The 24,532-nt window shown below is 32.7% G+C and overlaps 4 protein-coding genes, 1 long non-coding RNA gene and 2 other non-coding genes across 12 annotated transcripts in view; 4 read left to right on the top strand and 3 right to left on the bottom strand.

The window, feature by feature from the left end:
- Positions 1-1,603, top strand: part of LOC126923879 (dual specificity protein kinase CLK2) — a 42,066-nt gene extending 40,463 nt beyond the window's left edge. For all 3 annotated transcript variants that reach the window (XM_050737766.1, XM_050737765.1, XM_050737763.1), the window contains one exon: positions 41-1,603. In XM_050737766.1, coding sequence (XP_050593723.1) covers positions 41-253 — 213 coding nt within the window. In that variant the 3' untranslated portion in view covers positions 254-1,603. The remainder of the gene's footprint in view (positions 1-40) is intronic.
- On the bottom strand, positions 1,590-17,253 carry LOC126923884 (NADP-dependent malic enzyme). Of its 4 annotated transcripts, none has more exons than XM_050737789.1 (8): positions 16,997-17,253; positions 13,929-14,085; positions 4,274-4,432; positions 3,694-4,056; positions 3,023-3,334; positions 2,517-2,885; positions 2,117-2,411; positions 1,590-2,034 (listed from the first exon to the last, which is right to left on the bottom strand). In XM_050737789.1, exons 1-8 carry the CDS (start codon positions 17,044-17,046, stop codon positions 1,919-1,921), a joined length of 1,821 nt encoding a protein of 606 aa, XP_050593746.1. In that variant the 5' UTR covers positions 17,047-17,253; the 3' UTR covers positions 1,590-1,918. The 4 variants fall into 4 exon arrangements, with proteins under 4 accessions (XP_050593746.1, XP_050593747.1, XP_050593745.1 ...); XM_050737790.1 differs by lacking the exon at positions 16,997-17,253 and adding an exon at positions 16,854-16,882; XM_050737788.1 differs by lacking the exon at positions 16,997-17,253 and adding an exon at positions 15,343-15,519.
- Positions 14,038-14,848, top strand: LOC126923929 (uncharacterized). Its single transcript, XR_007713349.1, has 2 exons — positions 14,038-14,184; positions 14,477-14,848. It is a non-coding gene; the product is annotated as an uncharacterized LOC126923929 (long non-coding RNA).
- A 2,692-nt stretch (positions 17,254-19,945) lies between the features above and the next one.
- On the top strand, positions 19,946-20,017 carry Trnap-cgg (transfer RNA proline (anticodon CGG)). Its single transcript has one exon. It is a non-coding gene; the product is annotated as a tRNA-Pro (tRNA).
- Positions 20,018-20,069: 52 nt separating this feature from the next.
- LOC126923921 (signal recognition particle 19 kDa protein) lies at positions 20,070-22,388 on the top strand. The gene is made up of 2 exons (XM_050737878.1): positions 20,070-20,226; positions 20,406-22,388. Exons 1-2 carry the CDS (start codon positions 20,180-20,182, stop codon positions 20,794-20,796), a joined length of 438 nt encoding a protein of 145 aa, XP_050593835.1. The 5' UTR covers positions 20,070-20,179; the 3' UTR covers positions 20,797-22,388.
- On the bottom strand, positions 20,733-22,511 carry LOC126924492 (uncharacterized). The gene is made up of 6 exons (XM_050739037.1): positions 22,505-22,511; positions 22,256-22,351; positions 22,079-22,204; positions 21,504-22,015; positions 21,319-21,423; positions 20,733-21,248 (listed from the first exon to the last, which is right to left on the bottom strand). The coding sequence occupies exons 1-6, from the start codon at positions 22,509-22,511 to the stop codon at positions 21,120-21,122; spliced, it is 975 nt and encodes a 324-aa protein (XP_050594994.1). The 3' UTR covers positions 20,733-21,119.
- Positions 22,512-22,923: 412 nt separating this feature from the next.
- On the bottom strand, positions 22,924-22,995 carry Trnah-gug (transfer RNA histidin (anticodon GUG)). Its single transcript has one exon. It is a non-coding gene; the product is annotated as a tRNA-His (tRNA).
- Positions 22,996-24,532: the final 1,537 nt, after the last annotated feature.

Below are 24,532 nucleotides of genomic sequence, written 5' to 3'. Positions count from 1 at the left end.
TACCTTTAAATGTTAATGTATTTTCATTTTGTATGCGCAGCGTTGTATGCTTTCGGACGATGAAGAACATCGACAATTATTCGATCTCGTCCAAAAAATGTTAGAATATGAACCTTCTCAGAGGATAACACTAAAGGACGCGCTGGCACATTCTTTCTTTGATGCGTTACCTGCACATCAAAGATTGCCAGATCTTCGGGCAGCAGGCGATTCTCAACAAAGCCACGAAAGATCACATTCTCTCTCACGATGAAGCTAGGAAAGGGACCGACTTCCGTACTGGACAGACACTCCACTGTCAACGACGTTATTGTCCCACGTCGTTATTCTGATGCCCTTAAGTCTTATAAGACTGTATCTTTCCGGTTATAAAAAGATTCGATGACATAAACCGAATAACTAAACGAATTTAAACAAGTAGATAAAAAGAAAAAAAGGAAAAGAAGAAAGGAGGTTCGAAATTTTATTAGAAAATGTAATTAAATTTGTTAGCAACGATCAACGACGTTGATTAAATTGCAAAATTGTATTGTTTACTAACAGTGTAAAATAAAAGAAAAAAAGCAGTAGTACAATGGTGCTGTGGGACTCAGATTCGATATAATTTATGATAGAATATCGAGAATAATCACATGAAAAATACATCAAGTTACCATTCTTATCTCCAATTGTGAGATATTAAAATTGGTAGATGATGTAATGTGACTTGACGAGGTAGGTCCCTATTAGTGTTTTGCGAAAAGACCAGCGTGTCTGGCTCAGTGTAGCGTTATAAAGTCCTGCGACACATTTTCTAAACGCTCTTCTGTACATTTTATCCCTTAATTTTATTACAATGTTATGCAACAAAGTTTGGAGTAAAGAAGGGTCGCAGTTTATACTCTGTTATAGATTGATGACCATGGCGTGTTTAGTAGTAAGAAAAAGATTTAGCGTTAAGAAATAAGTAAATATATGCGTACGTGTTGACACTAAGATTAACGAAAAGGAGAAAGTGAGAGCGAGAAAGGGAGGGAGTGTGTGAGAGAGAAATTCATTGGACGCCAATTCATTGTCGTAAAATACACGTGTTAATGTTTTCAGAAACCATAAAAATATCGCATATATGATTTATTTTAGAAAATGTGATAGATCTTTTTTAGGAACTTTTGGATAAAGCTGATGCAAATTTGTTTCACTTTTTTCTTTTCGGTTTAATGTATATCTAAATTTTGTGCATAATCTTACGATATTGCAGACAATCATGTGTGTTTTACGTTTCATCAATCCGATTAGAAGGCTGAAATGGATTGATTGAATGGCACCTCCTAAATACTGAGAATTTTACGCGTGCGTCGCATATAATCCTTAAGAATAAATGCGAACTCACGTACCTAAGAACGCCTCTGCTTTTATTTTGTTTAATAGAGGGATAAGTTCTAAAAAATTACGAAGATTCTACACAATGTACATCGTCTCGTTTGACTCTTTTAGTTTTCTTATACATACGATATGACGGAAATTTGTCACATACTGCTGCTCGTACAAAATACGAAAGGAATATGTCTGAGCACTGCGAAAAAATGCTGTTTCGAGTAGCAATAAACACGTTTCTTTCAAATAATTTTTGACATTTATTTTTCCAACTAGTAAATCAAATTTTTCATCCCAATAATTTAAAGTTGTCCAATACATCGTTGCGTTACATACGTTTATACAATATTTCGACAAGATACTTTTTACAATACACACTCATACATGTTGCTCATACACGCGCACGAAAAACAGAGCTTTTTATATACGAACCTGGTCAACAGGCAATTACAATACCATACCAAATAAAAAAATCGACGTTGTTAGGCAAATGTTGCGTACATTTGTGTAATCGATCTACTCAAATTTTATCAAAGCCTCACATATAAATCGATGACACTCAGAATTACATTTTGGACCATTTGTATACTGGAGGAACTGATGGTTTGTAAGTTGTATCGTACAATTGTGCCTGAATAAATTTTTCATAGTCTTTGGGCTGAGGATGAACCGTAGCAAGTTCTATGGAAATAAAATCAATTCTTTTAGTTCGATCTAATTGCTAAACGCATTATACAGGAATGTTAGAAAATACAAGTCTTACCATTGTCATAACCATACTTCATAACCTCAACAGCTATTTTCAAAGAACATTTCTGAATGTCTTGGAGTGGCGGATACAAGTTTCCTTTCTCTAAATCTTCCTCAGAAACCATATCGGACAATGACTTGGCAGCAACGAGGAATGTGTCTTCAGGAATAGTACGCATACCACAGCATATAACGCCCAATGCTACTCCAGGGAAGATATAACTGTTATTTCCCTGACCAGGATAGAAAGTCTTTCCATTGTACGTCACTGGTGGGAACGGTGATCCACTAGCAAATACACATTTTCCCTGTAAATATTTAAAATTAATTACTCGATTTTTTGCTCTTACATAATACGGTTCACACATTGTTGGAATACAATTGAGAATTTTACAATATTTCTGTAATAATACCTTTGTAGCAGTGTATGCTTGCTCAGCAGTGCATTCTGCTTTACTTGTTGGATTGCTAAGAGCAAAAATTACAGGCTTTTCATTGTTATTTGCCATTTCTACCAATATTTCAGTGGTAAACGCACCACCAACTGCTGCTGCACCAATAAGTACCGTAGGTTTTGCGGTTTTAACAACTTCCAATAATGTATCTATTGGCGCATCATCTCGAGCAAAGTGCAATTTATGCTCTGTCAGTCCACCGCTTGGACGATTTTTAACAATTAATCCTTTTGAGTCGACCATCCAAATTTTACTCTTGGCTTCTGCTTTACTCACACCTTCTTTCTCCATGGCCATGACACACAACCACGCAATGCCCAGTGAAGCCTACAATATTGAATGAAACATCTTAATCTTGACACTAATTCAGATTATGTTTATATTTATGATATCGATTTATAGTTTCTTAATACATTTCTTAAAAGTATTACAATCGATCTAAAGTATCAAGTCCTGATATTTACCTCTCCAGCACCTTGGAAGACGATTGTATTCTCCGACAATTTCGTATTCGTGACACGAAGAGATGCCAACAAACCAGCTACAGCAACTGATGCAGTTCCCTGAATATCGTCGTTGAAGGTGCAGTAGTGATCACGATATTTATTAAGTAATCTGAACGCATTGGCGTTTCCAAAGTCTTCGAACTGGATTAAAGTATTTTGTCCGTATCTTTTGACGGCAGCCTGCATAAATTCGTCTAAAAATTCATCGTATTCCTGACCAATAACACGCTTGTGTCTGTGACCAATATAAAGGGGATCGTCTAACAGAGACTGAAACAGAAGTTAGTATTTAATCAGTTTGTATAACATTTATTATCTTCTTTGCGTATGTTTACATATAAATAATATTATTTTTAGACCCATCCTATACTGTTTTGGGATAAAACATTCATATCTTTCAAAGATATAACAAGAGTTAATTCCATTATAGGAATTAACACAATTTATAAACGCACATTCGACATATGTATTTCATAATCACATCCTGTTCATAAGAAACACTTTCACTTAATTGAGAAGTTGATTACTTCATAATTAACACATTTGTAATCTCCTGACCCGTATATGGGTACACAATTTAGACACCTGGACTCTGAACGCGTTAATTATTTAGAAATCTTTGTACCAACCTGAGTGTTTGTACCAACGTCTAGAGTAATTGGCAAGCACTGGTGAGGTTTAATTCCAGCCAAAGCGGTGTACAAAGACAATTTTCCAATTGGTATTCCCATTCCATAGGCCCCTAAGTCACCCAGTCCTAATATTCTTTCACCATCGGTTACGACGATAGCTCGTACATCGTGTTCAGGCCAATTACACAAAATATCATATACATATCCTTTGTCATGTATACTTATAAACAGACCTCGTGGTCTTCTGTAAATTAGGCCAAATTTCTGACATGCTAAACCTACTGTGGGTGTATATACCAGGGGCATCATTTTCTCCACATTGTCTCCCAATAGACGGTAGAAAAGTTTTTCATTTCGGTCCTGTAACCATAACATTGAACGGTTATTCTTCTTCAGTGGAAACGTGATACAGAATAAAAAAATGTAGAACAATTTCTTTGGATCCTCTAGATTCTCCTTATACTTTAGAGTATTTCAGATATTTGAACGAATAATCTTGACTATTTTAAACAAATTTCTCAACTTCAGTAACTCAGATACTTATAAAGGAAAGGATAAACTAATAATTAGTACGTACCAGTAAACCAATGAGGTATATATATTTTGATAAATCATCATCATAACGATCTAGATTCAAGCGACAGAGTTCTAGTTGTTCTTCCTGGGTTTTTACAGCTGCTGGCAATAGACCATGAATACCTAATGTCTGTCTCTCCTCAATACTAAAGGCCATCCCCTGGAATGAAAAGATTATTTATTTTCATAAGCATACATTGTAGAGAAATATTTTCTTGGTTTAAGCAGGTCTGAAATAAGAATTATAAAAGATGCTAATACAATTCATTCATTTTGTACATCAAGAGATTATGAAAGGAAATTGGGCGAATACGTGCACTTCTTTCTCTTATCGATATTATCTAATTTAAATAGTGGGGTCATCAGTTTAAATGAATGCAATAAACAGAGACGCATCATGGGGTCAGCCTGATGCTATCCTGACATTGACAGGAATCATTCCATTACTGTCTGGAATGGGTTAATGAGAAAATTCCTGTCGGTTGGCAGTGAACGTGAGTGAAAGGCGATCAGCTGTTGCCTCTGACTCGAACTTACATCATGGTCTTTAAATAACACGCGCTCACATGTTTGCAAATCAAAATATTTCGTAACTCGCGTTCAATGATATGATATATTAACAAATTTTGGAATACTTTGGTCTTATTTTTACACGATCAGGGAAGATTGTTTTCGAAGACATCGAAAAAATATCGAAATTTAGAGAACTTGAAATTGAAATTTGAAACGGTTTGAACGGAAATCAAATACGTACGAGTTTAATTTTTTCTCAATGTGTTCACCCTTTTTCTGTTAACTTATTTTTCGATAAATGTTCAATATTTCTCTTCTTTTTCTTAATCTCCAACCGACAGGAAACATCAATTTGAAAACCGTAAAATTGTCAATTATAAACGACATGATATAAAATCGCGAGACATTAAGGCGTTTAGAAACAAGCAATTGAGATGATATATCACTTATGTACACGGGAATTAACGAGTATACCCTCAGGATGTAAATTTCCATGATCCACATTCGGTTCGCTCAAGGACCGACTTACTTGATGGATCAGATGCTTGAAGCATTTAAATCGACAAAGGAGTCAATAAATCTTTCGACTTCAAAGCAGTACATACGATGTATACATCTTCCATCGATAAGGAATGACATAATAACTTTGATAATATTAGAAAAAAAAAAATTTCTTCGCGTCATTCGTCAATTTTGTCTCATTTTCGCTGCCATTGTGTAAAAAAAGAAACATAAATAAATTAGTATTGTGTCGTAATGAATAACGAGTCAGATCGTTGAAAACCGTGTTAAAGGACGTACAATTCTATGCATTTCTTCCAACGTCAGCTGTTTTGAAAATATTCTCGAGGATCGCTTTAAATTGGACACGCTGTATCGTACTATTAACAATATTAACATAATAATGATAGCGAATATGTGTAACTTTAATTTAATTTTAACAACAAATTGTTACAAATAACATTCTGTAATATGACATTCTATTAAGTAACATAATCGAAGCTCGTCAAAATTAGATTCAATTTCCATTGAAGATGCAACATTTAGGGGACCAACAGTCCAGAATTTTTAATTCGATTCACTCGCAAGATTCGTCGGTTTGCCAACTAGCTAATTAGGCTGACTAATTAAATTCAACTTAATCGGCACTGATATTATGGCCAAGAGCACAGAACAGTACGCATCGCTATGATCGTCGTGGTCATATTACATAATTGCTTCTTTTACTGATTTTTATTTATCAAAACCTATATATCCATCGTCAAGGCCAAAAACATAAAGATCAAGAGAAGAAAGAGCGTACAGAAGACTTTAATATCGGAAGCGTGGAATGTCTGTCCAATTTATACCGGACATAACCAGGCCAAGTGGTAGTTTTAATATTAGAATTAGTAGAATAGGCGAAGTGACCGATTCGAAATTTTATAAATACGCAATAGTCTATTTTCGTGGGATTTGAGTGGTTTTTGTTAGAATGTTTGGACAAAAGCTTTCATCGAACCGGTGAAACGTTTTCTCGAAACACTTTCAAGACTTTCAAGTATCTTGTATTAACATTATAAATTTGGCTCGAATTTCGTTCATAAAATGTTGTTTGTATGCTTTCTTCGATATCGACTAATTAATTCATTTATTTCTACGCCATCCACGCATCCGGATTTTTTTTTTTATTTTAAATAAATTTAAATTAAAATTAATCTTAATTTCTTTGGAATGCAACAAAATTAGTTAAAGTTAGCTGCTGTGCTATGCGTTGTTTATTTTATGCATTGGAAAATAATAAACAGATACATATTTGAATTAGCATAATCTTTGTTTAGAAACTTATGACGAAGAAGGTAAAATATTGAACGCATGATTGTATTACGGTTAATGCAAATGGAACAATTTTCAGTTACTCTAACAATAGAATACCAACACAACCATTGAAGTGTATAACGTGTATGATATCGATTAATTGAAACGATAACATGTCTGTTCAAGAGGACTAATGACAATTATAGTATTTTCTCGAACAATACCATTCATTGTATTGTATGCATTATTCGATCATTTCGTTATCTTTCTGTATTCAATATGAGAAAGAGCTTTTTCCTGCCAATCATCCGATATTAATTAGTGTAATTTATCAGTCTCTTATGACGTATCAAGCGTTACTTTTACGCACTCTTGTAATTAACAGGTAATTTTCTTTTTTACGATTATGATAAAAGTGCGATTTTAGATACTAGTAAAACAGGTTTATTTTCTTCAGTTTTTTGAAGTTAACTTGACGTTAATTGAAGGCAACTTTTTCTAAATGCCATTAACCATACTCTCCCTCTATTTCAATATTATTTTATTATTTTTAATTTTAATATTTTTAATTTTTAATGAAGCTGATACGTGGTCGACTAAGACATTCGTAGAGTTTTATTTCGATGATAAAATCCATAAAGAGCGTCGTTATGGTGTCAGTGAATCATTGCAATTTCTTAGCTTCGAATATAACGTAAAATACGGATAGAAATTTAATATGAAAAAGATATTCTTTCGCGTGAGAAGGATTTGTTTATTTTATTACGAAACCTCGTGAATCCATAACAATATATATCTCTGGATCAGAATATAGTGTAATAAAATATTCAATGATTTCCCTTTAAATTCCACTCATTTTATTCCACTTATCTTACTATGGAATTTTACTAAAATTGGTAGGAACTTACGTAAGTTAAGAAACAGTTTAAATAGCAACTCTACTAGCTCTCAGAGAGACCTTTAATTTTTAGAATAATTCAGAAAGATTTCTACATTAGACAAGCATCCAAGCTTTTAAATTGAAAAGCACACAAGCCTCGTGAAATTCTAGTCGATGAAACTCGACCAGTTTACCCAGTTAAAGTTAGTGGACAAAAATCCTTTTTTTTTTTTTTACTCTATTACACGCCGCTCGAACACCTTCCTTCCAGGATCCTTTCACTTCGTCGCGAAGGAAAAACACGTGTAAAATTATTTATCATCGTAATTACTCGGTACTGCATATTTCCACGATAAAACAGCGCATGTCGCGAAGCAGAGGGCAAATTGAAAACGTCTATTTGCAATGTAAAACAGTTTTACGTAAGTTTTACGAAATATGACGTTCGATCGCTGGTTCGATGTTTAAAATGATCGACTTGAAAAGTCAAAGCTCGCTATTGATTCGTAATAAAACGAGACACAGAAGGGGAAATGCATCGTAATTAATAAAAGTGAACTGACGTAGTCGATGGTTGGTCTAGTTGGTACGTTCGAAGCATTGTCAACGACCCCGGTTGTCGATGGAAAAATACTATACATTCAGAGTGCTTTGACCCTACGCTATCCGGTTAGTCTCGAATCCAAAAGAGTGTCAGTGGAATTTTTCGTTAAAAAAGAGAGAGAGAAGAAAAGAAAAGAAAACAGAAGGATGCTTGGTAGAACGATTTATTACTAGATTGGAATTATTAGGATATTTATTTGATCGTTTTGTTCATAGGAAATTGGACAGTACAAGAATACAAAGGATGCGCGTAATATGGAGAAATTAAAAAATCTAAAAATCCAGAAGGTAACGCGAATCTTTAGTCGGTTTCCATTTCTTCAAATTCTCTAAAATTTGGATTTAAGAAAAATGTTTGTAAATATTATACTTCTGATCGTCTTCCATTTTTTAGGTAATTTGAATTAGTAGAAAATGTCTAAACATGACTGAGTTAGTTATGATTTCGTGATTGACTTCTAATTATGCATCTGACAATTATCGTTGTTGTTGGCAACTCGCTGCATATGTAACCAGCAAAATCTCGTTGCGTTACTTAAAATAACCAATCTTTCCTCCGAAGTCGAATAAACGAAACGACAAGTGACGTTAATCCTTGTGCAATTGACGGTCCATTAAACCAGAAAGGAACTTTCGAAATTTCGTAACGGACCAATGCACCGAGCACAGGCACGAAAGTTGGAGAACCTTTCGAGATCAAGGAAAATGATTTTCGATGTCGAGGAACACCTACCAGACGATAACTCGACTAAAATCTTTCGAGATCTCTGCTTATCTTATCTTATCGTGTATTTGCGAATCGAAATGAAAAGCGTCGATACCAGAGGGAAAAAGAGGTGTTAGAAGATTCATAGTATGTAAATATTTACAGATTTACATCCGATGACATTTCGCGATTGATCTTTCACGCTTTGCCGCTTGCTTGGAAATTGTAGAAAGCGTGTACAGAGTACTCTGTGTACGTAACGAGAACACTTAGAGGCAAAATGTTCAGCTTCGCGATGATTGACTATGCCGATGCAAAGTTTGATGAAAAATCGAAATATTTTCCAAAAGAGAATGATTCTTAATACCTTGTCGATCGATCGCATTGTTCGACTTGGCGAAAACACGGTATATTCAAATCAGAAGGCTATTGCAAGTACATCGCGAATTGCTAAATCCAAGGATCTAAGTTGCTCTATTTATTGCTGCAATTATTGAAGCAATTAAATGTTCAGAATCCGTAAAGTACGTGAAACACCGAGAAGACGATATAGATAGATGTTACGTCGTAAGAACACCACGAAACGTTGCCTCGATGATGGATTCGAATATCGGTAAGCAGGTAACCGCAAAAAGCTTCTGGTATTGTGGCGAAGGAAGAAAAAGAATCCTATCTAGTTTCGTTGAAATCTATCGATTATCGAGTGAATATTAGACGAAAAGAATGGTTCAGATAAATTCGATAAATGAAAAACATAAACATTATAAAACGTGCGAAGGATTCAATAAAAATTGCAGAATAAAATACCCTTCCATCCAGAGCAAGCAGAGGTTCAGGAATACGCGCGGTTCTGTGAAAGTCTGGCACGAGGTCCCACCAATCCGTGTCCATTGTTCCTACGAGCTATCCACGGGATCCTCGAGTCCCATGACTAACAAATCCACGATGGAAACGGTTGCCAGGAGTTGTACCGGCTAACAAACGATCGATACGCAACTCTGGAAGCCTTTGGTTACGAAACGAGTCACGACCTACCGCAAGAATCATAATATTTGCTCCAATGCGTATCACGCATAATCCAGGTGCGCCCTTGTTGCAAGGGCGCAGTATAACTCGTGTAAATGTTAACTATTAGTGTACGATATATATTTATTTATCTATTTAACTATCTGTACTTATTTACTTTCTAAATATTAATTCGTAAATATTATGATATTAGTACATAGATGGTACATAATACTTAATCTAAAATTAATATGAAAATAATAATACAAAAGAAGAAAGAAAAGTTTATATGAATTTTTTTTTTAAGAATATTCCATTTTTTCGATCATTTCTTAATTGAAAATAACCGAAGCTGCTAAATTTGTCAATATTTGAACCAAACTATTGAAATTCCTACGATAAGAGTATTTTTATATGTTTCACGTAACATTTGATATCTGAACAATTCTAAATAATAAGAAAACACCGAATATTTAATGTGAACGCGCTTGTCTCAATGAGCGAATATCTCAGTCGACTCTTCTTTGTATTTAATATTCAATCCGCTTTGCAATTAAATTAAATCAATGTTTAATTAAATAATAGTAAATCCCTGGAATATCTAAATTCGCAAATTACCTAGGTGACTCGAGCCTGACAAAGAAACAATAGCATATAAATATGAAACAATACCATCGTCGATATATAATTATTCCTATCAGCTGATTCGTGACAGCTTGTTTCAATAGTCGCGTGATGTGTGCAATTTTTGCATAATTACACAAAAAAAGGTAGGGGAACGAGGGGAGGTAGTATTTTAAGATATCGTCGACTGGAGTTTTCCAGCTCTTCGATAGTACGAATGTTTGCTCGAGTTCATTCTCGGATAAATAACGGATCAAATTTATTTTAAATATGAGACTATGGTCAAGGACAATAAATCGTAGGTATTGAGAGATTTATTAGTGGAATTTTATCAGTGCCAGCTATTGAGATTGTCTTTGAATGCGAGTGGATGAAAACTAAGTAGAAGTTTAATCGTCGAAGAATTCATATAATGTATATACATGTAAACCTTGGAGTGACTATATTTGAATTTTTGTTACATCAAAGGCGAACAAACATTTAAGTTGATAGATAAATTATCTGTCAGTACAGAAATCAATATTCAGACAATACTCTCTAATATTAGAATAATATATACTCTGTATAGAGTATATATTCTCTGTATATATACTCTGTAATATATACTCTGTATAGAGTATATACCATACTTAGGACTTTAACAATGTTTATATCTTTAATTCTTTGAACGTTAAACCTTTAACATCGGGGTAAGAGTATACGTGCAATGATTAAATTTTCGAAATTAATTTCTCCGAAAAATAAAACTCTGATCGTGAAATGTTTATTCGAGAACTCTCAAGATAAAACTTCTTGAGACTTTCATAGAAATTTCCTTTTTATTTGTATCATCAAATACGACCCACCCAGTTCGATTAGTTATTTACAATGTTTCAATCTTAATCATATCTGATGTTATACAACAGTCAAGTTTTATATCTGTATATCTATGTTGTATGAATCTTATCTCTCTTCTTATTACATCCTATCATTATATCGTTACTTGCTATTTATGTCAATTAATATTCGTCATACTTATTCGAAAAATTGCACTTCTATAGGTAAAAGAACATTCGACTATAAAGAGTTAATAGAGCGTATTTTAAAACTAGTTTTAAATTAGTAAATATCAGATGTTTAGAAAGTGATTTTAGATTGGTAAAGTTGTTCATGTGTAACTTTTTGATCCTTAACCCACTAGACACTGGAACTATTTATAGTGGGACCACTCTTGTCTTTTTTTTATAACCCAGCCATTCCTGCTCTTTTATCAGACTAATAAATCCAAGTTAAATACTAAAATAATTATTTTTAACTGGCTAGATTTCTAACAAAATATTTGTCAAACTTTCATCATTTCTGATCGTCACATTGCATTAAAAACCTACTAATTTTTTTATTCGACGCGTAGATATTGAAATATATCTTTCACAAAATGAAACGCAGTCGTCTATTATGTAGACTTAAATTCGCTATTGATTACTCAGATATTGTACAAGATAATAAGATATTTACAAGTTACGGAGAAAAGACACAACCGAATGACAGAGAAGAAAATATCGTAAGTGTGTCTTGAATTTCCATAGGAAGATACGTGTTACTCCTTAAACGGTAACCTTCGAAGAACGGTTGTTAACCGTGAAATTCCCAGTAAATTTCGTAATCACAAGCGAATGTTTCCGGAACAGCGACGTACAGTACAATTTGCACAGTCACGCAGAAAATTATTTTAGTTTGGTCAATACTACTACCAATTGCGCCTCGTTTTTAAACACGTTTCAAAGTTTAAGACTCAATTTCGTACAATTTGCAACATCGCAGTTGCAAAATGCTATACTCTCAGTGCTTAAGCTTAGGTAAGATTCTCATTTTGATTCTCTGATTTTTGGTACTTTTAGATTTTTATAACTCGAGAAACTTTATTTATATAAAATACTTCCTCGACTTTTAGCCATTAATCGTGAAACTAGTATCCAAAATAATACTTATTTATATAGCTATATCTGTAAATTTGTGAAAAGGAGTTACACGTATTTTTCCTGTATTCGTCAACTGTTTTTTTAAATCTTTAGTTGAATTTGTTGGCGTCTTCTTATAGGTATGGATTAATTTCGATGAACGGGTATTATACGAACATAAAGTCATGTATAAAAACTGTGATAAAGATAACGGCGTTTTATCATATACGTAAGAAGCGTCCGTTTCATCATTCTCAGGTTGTCATACCACCGCTTGTTCCGTTTCTTAAGTATGTGTGCCGTGAAAGTGAATTTCATGGAATCGCATCGGCTACGTGACCTATTGAACGTAACCGCATAATTATCCTTCTAACTAATATTTTTCATATTTCTCGTATTTTCATTCTAAATATTAATTAATAATTCTTTCATACTCACATTCTCTCATTTTATACACCTCCGTGTATCTATATTTCTGTACGATTCTTGTTAGCTAAAGGTAAAATTCTTCAAAGTATCAAAGTGTAATTATAACTTCATTTCCGATATTAATATATTAAAATTAAACAACGAGTAATATAAAAGTAAAATAAACTTAATGAAAGTATATAGTAATAATTAAAGTAGTAAAAAGGTAATGTAAAATTACAATTCGCTGGCTCAAAATATACAGATGTTTGATAAAGGCCAAATTGCGAAATAGTGAAAAATATCTTATAAACTGTGTTAAAATTTCATCACAGAGTGATGACATGTATGAAACTTCATAGGTCATTCATAGTACAACAGAATAGGACTTAACTGAATATCTTTTCATTCATAAATTACTATACCATTTAATTCTATGTAACTCGAATTTTTTGTCCTCAGTATAAAGAAATGTCTACGTCATTATGTTATTTATTATGTTACGCATTATTTAAATTTATGCAATTATGCATCAACCTCCGGATATGTATATATGAACAATGAATTTGTAATTTTCACAGATTTTGTTAAGAAGCAAACGATCACGATATAACTAATATAATAATCAAAGTTACACGACGTTATAGAGGTAAAATATACGCACATATTGAATAAAACAACAGAAAGCTTTCCGCTACTGTCCAACAAAGCAATGACCGTTAAAGGTGCAAATATGAAATGCAAATTTCGCGCCAAAAAACAGCTACAACGTACAGGTTATTTTCACGGATTAACATAGGAAAGTTTTCGATTCGATAGAAGAACGAATGCCTTGGATACCGTTGCAATAATCAATAGTCAGTCGTTACTTTTTGTCCTCTTTATAATTATCACACGCTAATGAGATGTAATCTCAAATTGTTATGCGAATTCATAAACATAAATAAAGATTAGTACTATCTTTACTATAAGAGTGACAGATTATAACGAGTACTCTACTTTAAATATAACCCAAATACATAGAAATCCACAATCTATATAATATATAATGTACGTTTCTTCTTTTCAATGAAGTGCATTGAAAAAGTACGAAACATGATATTAGATGTCAAACTGTCAGCGATTCTGTCGGCATCGTAAACCGCTATTATATGTTAAATTGCAACACGTAACGTTAGCTTACCTTATTCAACTGGGGATTTTTTAGATGGTCAATACCACGTAATAAACTAGAACAAACGACATCGCCCTGTCCCCGCTGGCCAAGTTGATCCCTTTGAAGACTCGACATCGTCGAAGATTTACTGTCACACGCTAAATGAGTACTGGAGCTTTGGAGCCTGGAAATAACAAGCGAAGTTTAAAGCTGATTGAGGAGGGATGTCGGTACGGTAGAACTACTGGGTACAACCAGTAGAAGAGAGTAGCGTTGCGACGAGGTGAGGTTAGGGTGCGGGGAGTGAACCTCAGTCACGTATCTATCACATGAGCCAATAATCGAATCTGATTGCGTCTCTTTTTTATTTCGAGATTGCATTCGTAATTCAACTTATTAATACGATTTTGTGGAGTAATAAGTGTTTACAGTCGGGTAATGATAAGTTTTTCATCGAGAGTTTATCGTAGGGGCGAATCGTCGGTATAGTGCAATAAAATTCTTCTTTCGAGGAATTTTTATTAATTTTCGCTTAAATATAAATTGTTGATCACAGATGCGTTTTTTGCTATCAGATTGTGTCTGTTTTGCTGGAACTTGGTCGAGATAGGAAAATGGGAGTATACATGAACACGGTACACTTGCTACGTCACTGAACATATAACTAGTTTAGCGCAATCTCGGGTATCGCGCAGTCGCGCGACTTCGCCCATCGAGCGAAAATTGTTCGCGTTTTGTTTGCTGGCCATGAATTACATCATGGATATCTAATAGAAAAATTAAGTAATTGTAATGTCTATATCTATCGCAAATTGTAACAATTATAATAAACATATTAGGAATATCTTAGAATAGAGGAAATATTGTTACAGCGAAACAAATTGAACCAGTTTATACAAACATTAGTTACATGGTTTTTACTTAAATAAAAGGAGCAATAACAAAAATTTCTACACTAAATACATATTACTAAATACCTTTTGCTTAGGTTTCGAACGGAACATTTTTACATTATCACCATTATTACATACTATCAAATAATCCGCGTTCACAAAAGTATACGTTACACAACTGTCCAAAATGTCTGACCACTATGGTTCTAGAAACCAAAGAACACTTTTTCCCCACTACTCTCGTATAATTCCCGACACTGAAAATACTGGAGTAAAGACAATGATTATGTACATATCCTATGAAGTTAAATAATTAATTTCAATATTAAATGGCGCAAATCAACGCAGAGAGTAAAGAGCAAACTATCGTATTTAGTACACACCTAAACCATTTTATTTAAAATACGCACGCGCCTGGTAAATTACTTTGTTAAGGATTTGTATATAGTACAATATTTAATGGTAATAACAATAGTAATAATAATAGTAATAACCACAACTATATAGACTTACGTAGTCGGTTGAACATTCAAAATGTTGATTTTTACCTGTCGTTAATCTGAATGTGTCTGCGCTCTGGTTCAAGATTTCGAGTCGCATAACGTAAGTGACTCGACTGACGGGAAAAACTAGCAAATTGACATTCTAACCGCCTGAGCAAATGCTTCCACGACATACTCGTTTTCCGTATGAATTGCCACTCATTCGATCAAACATCTTTCGATAAACTGTTGTATCGATTGCTAAGAATAAGGTTGGACCGCGCTACTCGTATAACCTTCGCGTTATATTGATAACTTAATAGTATATGTATGTCACGTGATCATCAGGCAAGAATATGAAAGTTCCATTTTTGTAAATATTTATCTCAAAAAATTGCCATTGGCTTAAAAATCTATCTACATTACATCGTATGACTAGCTATTAATGTTTTGAAATAAAAAAAGATATTTTCTTATATAATGACTGTATCAGGATTGGCATATGATTTTATGTGATTGTATCTTATATATTTTAGTATACGTATATATGTTGTCTTTTGTATCTTATAATTTTATGTAAATTTGTGTTCCTCTATTAAGGATAATATTTCTAGAGAACTGACTATGTGTTATGAAATTGTAGACAATGTTATGTATGCTTTTGTCGCGATATTTTTCACGTTTTGATTTTCAATTCATGAATGTCTCTATTGCAAAAAGTAAAAACAAAATTGATAGCATACTTATTTGACCTTTTACGTCACAGTAATTGACCAAATATTAATTCCAGTTGTACACACATGTACGACGCAGGTCGGTAACCTATCATCGCATAACATGTCATTGAAATATTTACGATATTGGAAAATTTCAGCCTACAAGCTACAATTGCAAAATCTAATGTTTACGTAAAGTATTTATACATTTGTTGAAACCTATGAAACATCATTATCACGCAAGTGATATTAAACGTAATAATTGCTCGCGTGTTCCGATAAGAGAGAACTCGTAAAAACCTCATGATAAAACAAAAGATGCACATGTCACAATAAAAATAAGCGCGATCAACGAACGTTTCTGTGGACTTCCATAAGCGGTAAATTATAAAATAATAAAATGTCGTGACACATCAATGTTTTCAAGGAATCATCATCTCAGAATTCGTTTAATTGCCTCGACATCCGATAATATCCGTATCATTTATTTATTTACTAAGACTTGTGTTTTACATTATTTTCTGTTTGGGTGGTTTATTTTTGATATGCACACTTCCCTCCGTATTAAGTTCTTTTTTTTTTTTTTAATTCGATATGAGAATAAATGAATCGGTTAAAATTTATACGACTTAGCAATCACAATTGCAACAATATCTCTTGTAAACATACAGCGAAAACAATGTGCAATCAGTGTTTTGCATATCTTTGTTTTGTCTCGAATTATGTCTAGCGGAACGGCTTTATTTACCACTAATTTTCCCACCGACGAAGGACTAGCGATATAAATGCTTTCCATACTTGATTCACTCATACGACGCGACTACGGTTTATTATCATAATCGAACATACGTATATACTAACATTCTTTTCGCCATTACCGAACGGTATTTCTACCGCTGGAAAAAAACATCCTGTCATTAAGTAAAATATTATATATTCGTCAACATCTGGTTTTTCGCAACTGAATAACTCAACATCCTCAAGAATATAATATCGTCACTCACATTCTGCGACGTACTCCATCACGCATATCCTTCGAATGCAAGGTTCCCATTGGTGATTATTACGATTCAAATTTTATGACGAAACTCGATGAAACTCAAGAATAACGATTGATCATAATTTGGAGGGAATGATAGTTCACTTGACAACGAACACTGTCTGTTTCTGTCGCGTAGAAAATGAAGAACGTTTCCTTTTGAAATCAATTTTGTTCGGTGAAATCGATCCCACCAAGCACGGATAGATCGCAAACGTGACTGACGTATACTCGAGTATGTAACTAAAGCAACCTATGTGCGCTTGCTCGATTATTGCAACTTCGTCATCATAGAAATTGGTCTTAAGGTCGCTAAGTTTTTTTTATGACTGATCCAGGCCCGAAGGATATGAAATTTCCACCTGTTACGAAATCTACCGTAGCAGATCATTAAATTGCTCTTTCTTACACTGTAAATAATAACTTGGTAACTTAAGATACCGATATAAATTTATAGAAATTCAAACGGTATTATATGCAATGGCGTATAACACGTTTTTATAATTCGTGCAGTTGGATCGATAAATCGTGAAATTCTTATTTCTCGCGATGGACACTTGTTGGGTAGAGGGTATAAACATTTACTTCATTAATTTTTCAGTTAATCGTTATTCTTTCTTCCTTTCAATGATAATATATCTGAATTATTTGCATATACCGTTGAGAAAGACCAGAAAATGATAAAATAGTAATTATACACGTACGTAAGCGATTCCACTTTCCATCGTGGATAAGAAATGCAAAGTCTGTACTTTGTACGTTTATGTGACGGAATATTATGTAAAGAATACATTAAATTCAATTGAATATTCAAGTCTCATTGAAATGGAAAATTTATAAGCGGAATCTATAAATGTAGAATTTGTAAGTAGAAATTTTAAGACCTTCGAATAGACAATTTTTGAAAATGTAGATTACACGCATTACATGTTTAAACACGAAGAAACTTAAAAATCAATAGATATATGTACCTTTTAAGTGATAAGGTAGTAATGACACTGCAATCTTTACATGAAGATGCTATACGTGTCTTGTTGTCAACAAGTTGTTAATAATACACTTAACGATACTAGGATCTTCTATTATGAGTTATCAGTTTCAAGTTTTCTATCGCAGGCAAATGCAAAGGTGAGAAATCGAAACGTGATAAACAACTGTAACGAATATCGTTTGACACAGCAGCCTAACATTATTTTTACAGGAAAATATTAATTGGTTGGATTATTGCTCGATACGAACTATAAAATGCATATAAACATATTATCAAGCCTTCTCTTTCTATAATCTTCTGTGCAAACGGACATATGTAAGTATTATATTAACGAAATAGTAAAATATTAAATCAAGATCGTAGGATTGCTCGGACTTATACGAATTAATTATGTACTCACTCTGACGAATTATCGTCGTTGTCCTCGGGATCTGTAGTTTCTGGACATACTGACCTATAATCAAATAAATTAAAGAAAATGTATGATGCTTCGATGCAATTAATTGACCTACTTGAAGCATTCCATCTTTTTTTATTTTCTGATGCAAACGTCTCAAATGTGACACATATCGATTACAACGAGAACCTTCATTTCTTTCTGCATATCGAAAAACAATTCCACTCTGAGAAATATTGTTTTCATTTCTTTTTTATGGAGATGAATTTTTTAAATTTCTTTAAATATCTAAACACTATTACAATTATTACTAATCGATCATTAATTGATAATTATTATATATAAACCAAAAGAAAAAGTTATGCAAAAATTCAATGCGAATTTAAATTTAATTATCAATTAGAAATTGACAGCGATGCATTGGCACGTACAGGCAAGTAGCCAAATTTTTATTTTAGGATGCGAAAAATTTAGAACATTAACAGTAGAGGAAGTATAATTATAACTATACTTGTGGTTAAACAGACAAATATTCGAGAAAGTTTATGTGATTTTTACTTTTGTTATTATACATTATTCATATAGCTTGCTGTACATCATTCATTCCACTATGATTTATTTATTTATTTCATTGTTTCTCTCTAGAAATATTTGAAATATGCGTACTTATGTTCCGTGTGACCTAATTCTCTCCCTTTCATCAGCGTACTCCTTCCACTTTCAGTCGCTGTAAATGAAGATTCATGTATGTATTCGCACAATGATCTTACTATCTTTTGCTATCTATGCGAAAGTAAACCATGCAGAGTATACTTTCACCATTATATGGGATAATTGCTTATTAATCACGTAATCAGTACAGTGAAAGTTGAAACTGCTTGCGGAGAGCTAGTTCCTCCTTTCATGTAGCATTAATATTTTGCACACACTAATTACTGTAGTATTTCTATTAATGGACCTCACAATTTTTTGTTTATCAATTACATTTACGTACATATGTAATGAAAAATGTCGTTTAAGAATATTATGTAAGAATTGTATAAAGATATAATACACATATATCGCGAAAATATTGTTACATTTTCGCCGAATGGAACTTGCACTGATACGTAAATGTTGTTTAGCAAATATGAAATCGGAATTCACGAAATCTAATGGGGATAAATGGGAATAGAAATCCGAAAACCGATCAATGTGGTCATAGTTCAAAATGGTAAACATTGAGTAATAAGCGATATTTATCGTTCATTTAGGAATAAAACATTAGAGTTTCAATATTTCTTAATTACCCATAATTTCCCTATACTGATAAGATATCGCTCTTTGAGAATTATACTATATTGAGTATCATATTCAGTTAGTATTTTATTACGTAAATTATTTCAAAAGTGATCTTTTCTACGTGAATTATTAATGAGAATGTTTATACAGAAATAGTTACATAATTTTTAACATTTTTAAATATATTTTAATATTAACTAATTCTGTTTGCTGATTATTAACATATCAAGACGTAATTGTTACATGGCTCGTTGGTCTAGGGGTATGATTCTCGCTTCGGGTGCGAGAGGTCCCGGGTTCAAATCCCGGACGAGCCCACGTGATTTAATTTTTTTTTTTTTATACACAATCTTATTCTCATTATATATTAATATTTTTGTTATTTAGTACTTTATACTAAATATTTATTTTACTTTGTAAAAATTAAGGTTTGAATTAGTAGTACCGATTATTTCAAGAAACTATCGATAACATCAAATATGGCGCTCGCATGGAACCCATCAAAGAAACACAGCGATCGTGAAAGGTATATTTATTAAAGCATTGAAACATTTATCGTATCACTTGGTATTTTATTTTCTATAGAAATATTTAAGTAACTGAATTTATGTTAATATACTTTATTTATTATATATGTATACAAATACAATAAGCTGCATAACCTCTCTGACATGAAACTGACAGCTGTATAATAATTTGTTGTAGATGGATTTGTATCTATCCGGTATACCTAAATAGTAAAAGAACTCTAGCAGGTGGTCGAAAACTTCCAAAAGACAAATGTGTCGAAAATCCAACATATCAAGAAATTCGTGATGTTTTGGTAGCAGCTGGTTTCAACGTTGGAGTAGAAAACAAACAACATCCACGAGAACGTAGCAAAGAATTATTATTTCGCGGACGTATTCGCGTACAACTCAAAAATGACGATGGTACTCCTGTGAAATCAGAATTTCCCACTAGAGATTCGGTTTTGGCATATGTGGGCACGACCATTCCAAAGTTAAAAACTCGACAAGGAAAGCAATCCAGTGAACAATCTTCTCAGTCGTCAAGTTCATCGTCAAAGAAAGGAAAAGGAAAGGGGAGAAGATGATAAAGATATATAATATCACTAGAACATAAAAATATTTGTTACTTACATATATTTTTGTGTTGCAATGAGAATTATTCTCATGTACAAAAATATTATATTACAACTTGTACAAACCTTTTAAAGGGAAGTTTTAAACTGAATGCATTCATACATACAAATATCTTAAAACTTTTGTTAAATTCTTTTATTATTCATCATTATATTGTAATCCTGATAGTCGTGTTAATTGTTTGTTTTCATTTATATCTTGATACTTTACTATTGAAGGAATTTGTTTGATCGTTTTGAATATTCAAGTTATTATTCTCAAAATTAGAAGGTAATTATTTTGATGAACCAGTTGGAGACTTTAATGCTGTTTCTGTATTGTGTGGTACATAGTGTACCATATAACCACTAGGGGGAGGATGAGATACTGGAAGATGTGGTTCGATCATACTCGATAGTGGAACCTATAAATTTAATATACATATGATAGAATTTTCCCAAGTTTATTATCACTTGTAATAAAGTAGTACATACATTCTTGTGGAAATTTGGTTGAGCTAATCCTACAATAGGTGGTTGCCCAATTGGAAACATTAAATTGTTCTTAAGATTTTTCCTTGCTTTTCTATTTTCTCGTGCCTCAAATTTATTAAATATAATTATTAAATAGAATTACAAAAATATATGAATTACATTACATTACATTTTGTATTACTTACTTCATTGATACTTCTAAGAAACGATCCATTTGGGTGCAACATATCTTGGAGCTCTGATCTGGCATTTATTAACTCACTTACTGGCGCGCTAACTGTTTTTACTAATGTACTAGGAATATCATGTAATGTCTTGATATGTGGATGTAAATCAGGATGTAATACAGATTGTAAAAAATTATTCCCTAGCAAATGTGGTAATCTACTTATTGTATTTAAAGCTGGATGTATAATGGAATTCAAATGCGGAGCAATAGGTAGTGGAGGGATATGTGGTACTGGAGGAATATGTGGTGGAGGAATATGTGGTAAAGGAGCCCCAACAATAGAATCGGATGAAGTTGTGTTTGAATCTTGTTCATTTATAAGTAAATCTGTATTAGACTTAATAGTAGGATTACTTGTTTTTTTTGTATCATTGTCATCATTATTTGAATCACAATCTCTTACGAAATGTGCATGACCTTTTGATGGTCCTCCAGTGAGAAAATAGTTTGCAACTTGGTGAGCATCACCTGAGGATTATTAATATATTGATATATGTTAATAATTATTTTTAGTTTTCTTATTGCAATTACCTAGTTTAAGATGTCGATTAGAGCCTGATACACCACGTGAATCTCGCTGCTTTTGTTCAGTCAGTGCTTTGGAGTTGGTACTCAAATCAATTTCCTTCAAATGCTTTCCAGAAGGTATATTGTAATCTAACAAAGCAAATTAATATATACAATGTAATACTTTTCTTAAGGCATTACCTTTATAGCCATGGTACGCACTAGAATAATTGAACTTTATTGATGTAAATGGTTGTAAATTGTGAATTTTAGTACAAGAGACATTATGTGTATACACTACAATATAATATAAAATAAAGATTAATGATATTAATTTATAGTACTTCATGTTATACATAAGCAATTTGGACACATCAAAGAATTCAATTGCAATAAGCTTTGAAGTGCTTTAAAGCGCAAATTATACACTGGAATCTGATGTGATTTTACCTGACATTTATTGATTCTGTAAGAGAAAATTTGCTGACGTTTTATGAACAATTCTTTTCTTTTATCATAACATAAATGCTTACATTAATATACACAGTTGTAGGAATTACATCAGATCTTAAACAATTGAGTAATAATGATTCATATAACATGCATACTTTCATATAGATTTTTTATATGAAATCATTATCTTTTGCTTTGTTCAATTTATTATTGTTTATCGCAAAAGTTATTATGTTCTCAAGTTTGTATTTCATCACAATATATTTGAAAAAATATATTAAAGTATTGAAAATATTGTAAAGATTAAAGTTATAGAAAATTATATCTGTTGAACGAATACATATAATAAAGTGTTGTAATCGATGAAAGGAAATATATATAAAAAAAAACCTTCACCGTGACAATGTTTTACACATTGCCGTGACCAGGATTCGAACCTGGGTTACTACGGCCACAACGTAGGGTCCTAACCACTAGACGATCACGGCTATTGAAGGTTGTGGGAAACGTGGTTATTTTTCTAAACAGTAGAAATATATTTGTTTTTCTCTCAAAAGTATTAATTTAATTTATTTATTCTTAAATGAAATACTTTTAGGAGAAATAAAATTGTAGATTAAATTAATATAAGTACGATATATAGAGTATTTTTTTATATACATTAATATAATAATTATCATAATTATCAAAACTTATTGTAAATTATCGGCGATTTTTAATATCATTTGATTTTTAATATCATAGAATGATAATGGAGTTTTTTTTCATCGATTCTCTTGTACAAGTAATGATTAAAGCTCTTGTTCACAGATGGAGTCAGATGCAACTCCGATGGTGAAGAAGAAATGATTCCTCGAGTCTTCTGGTTTCCTGATAGTGTCCGGTTGTTAGCGACCGTCGTTGCTACCGCGGCGTCGTGGTTTTAGCAATAGTGTGTCATTCGTGTAAAGTGTAAAAAAGTAGCTCATGTAAAAGTGTTCCAAACACGACGGTTTCGGCGATGCTTGACAAAGAGAAGATGCATGGTGCCTGACGACCGTCAAGATGTGGACTTCGAACGATACGTCTAGTCGAAGATTCCCGCGCGAATTCTGCTCAGGTATGTAACTATTTCAGTCAGTCACCATTGATAATTTTACTGGAGCTATGTCAAGTTTTCGTTACAATCTTTAGAAAACAGTAAGTACACTTCAAACGCATTATTAACGTTCTACGAACGTTTCTCGAAATGTATGTATACTAACCAGTAAAATTTCTGAAAACACATAAGGTTTTCGCTTATGGTTAATAGCGTTTAACTTATTTCGGTATTGTCGAATACTAAATACGTATATATTCCTACGACAAGACGCTCTGTGATGAATAAATTTTGCAATTATTAATTGAGTTTAATTTAATATAATTTTTACTTTAGGTGATGTGTAAATATCAGTATATAGATATCTTGGAATTGGAAATCACTTTGCTCGCACGAAATTAATTCGAACAGACGTTAAATGTTTTGTATACTCACGAGAAAAACTCGATTAATAATACGCTACATGGAATATGTAAGTTCACGAGCGCAACATAGTGAACGCGTATTTCACAAAACGTGTTATGACGGTTTCAGCAGTAAAACGGTTAAACATATCAATTTCCTACATAAACATATAGCAGAAGTTTCCCTAATTACCGATAGACATTCGTACAAAGATGCTCAAGTACAGCCCTGAAAATACCATCTTGTGCATTCTGTTCTCCTGGTAGCGAGTGTCTCCATAAGAGTCTATCCGAACAGCATTGATGTCATTGATATTTCAATATTGTTCTCTCCTTTTATTCCTTTTATTGTTTTCTCGTATATTTTCAAAGTATTATTCCTCGGCGTAAATTATATTACTACTACCTAGAATAAATTATATTTCATGAAATTTTTTGATGTTAGATGGTATGTATATATCAATTTATAAATAAACGAGTTGCGAATCGTTTTTAAATTTATCAAATATAAGTACATGAATACGTACGTTTAACAACAGATAT

Source organism: Bombus affinis, chromosome 14, assembly GCF_024516045.1.
Source record: "Bombus affinis isolate iyBomAffi1 chromosome 14, iyBomAffi1.2, whole genome shotgun sequence".
NCBI lineage: Eukaryota > Metazoa > Arthropoda > Insecta > Hymenoptera > Apidae > Bombus > Bombus affinis.
This window is presented reverse-complemented; position numbering and strand designations above follow the sequence as displayed.

What these genes read in the sequence shown, in the direction of transcription:
- LOC126923884 (XM_050737788.1), bottom strand. Translation starts at nt 15,470, where the DNA reads ATGTCGTGGAAGCATTTGCTCAGGCGGTTAGAATGTCAATTTGCTAGT. An exon ending in TCTTCCAAGGTGCTGGAGAG is followed by an intron (nt 2,886 to 3,022) that starts GTAAATATCAGG and finishes TCAATATTGTAG; the next exon opens with GCTTCACTGGGCATTGCGTG. An exon ending in GAAGTATGGTTATGACAATG is followed by an intron (nt 2,035 to 2,116) that starts GTAAGACTTGTA and finishes TTATTTCCATAG; the next exon opens with AACTTGCTACGGTTCATCCT.
- LOC126924492 (XM_050739037.1), bottom strand. An exon ending in TAATCGACATCTTAAACTAG is followed by an intron (nt 22,016 to 22,078) that starts GTAATTGCAATA and finishes AATAATCCTCAG; the next exon opens with GTGATGCTCACCAAGTTGCA. An exon ending in TTCTTAGAAGTATCAATGAA is followed by an intron (nt 21,424 to 21,503) that starts GTAAGTAATACA and finishes AATAAATTTGAG; the next exon opens with GCACGAGAAAATAGAAAAGC.
- LOC126923921 (XM_050737878.1), top strand. Translation starts at nt 20,180, where the DNA reads ATGGCGCTCGCATGGAACCCATCAAAGAAACACAGCGATCGTGAAAG. An exon ending in AAACACAGCGATCGTGAAAG is followed by an intron (nt 20,227 to 20,405) that starts GTATATTTATTA and finishes AATTTGTTGTAG; the next exon opens with ATGGATTTGTATCTATCCGG.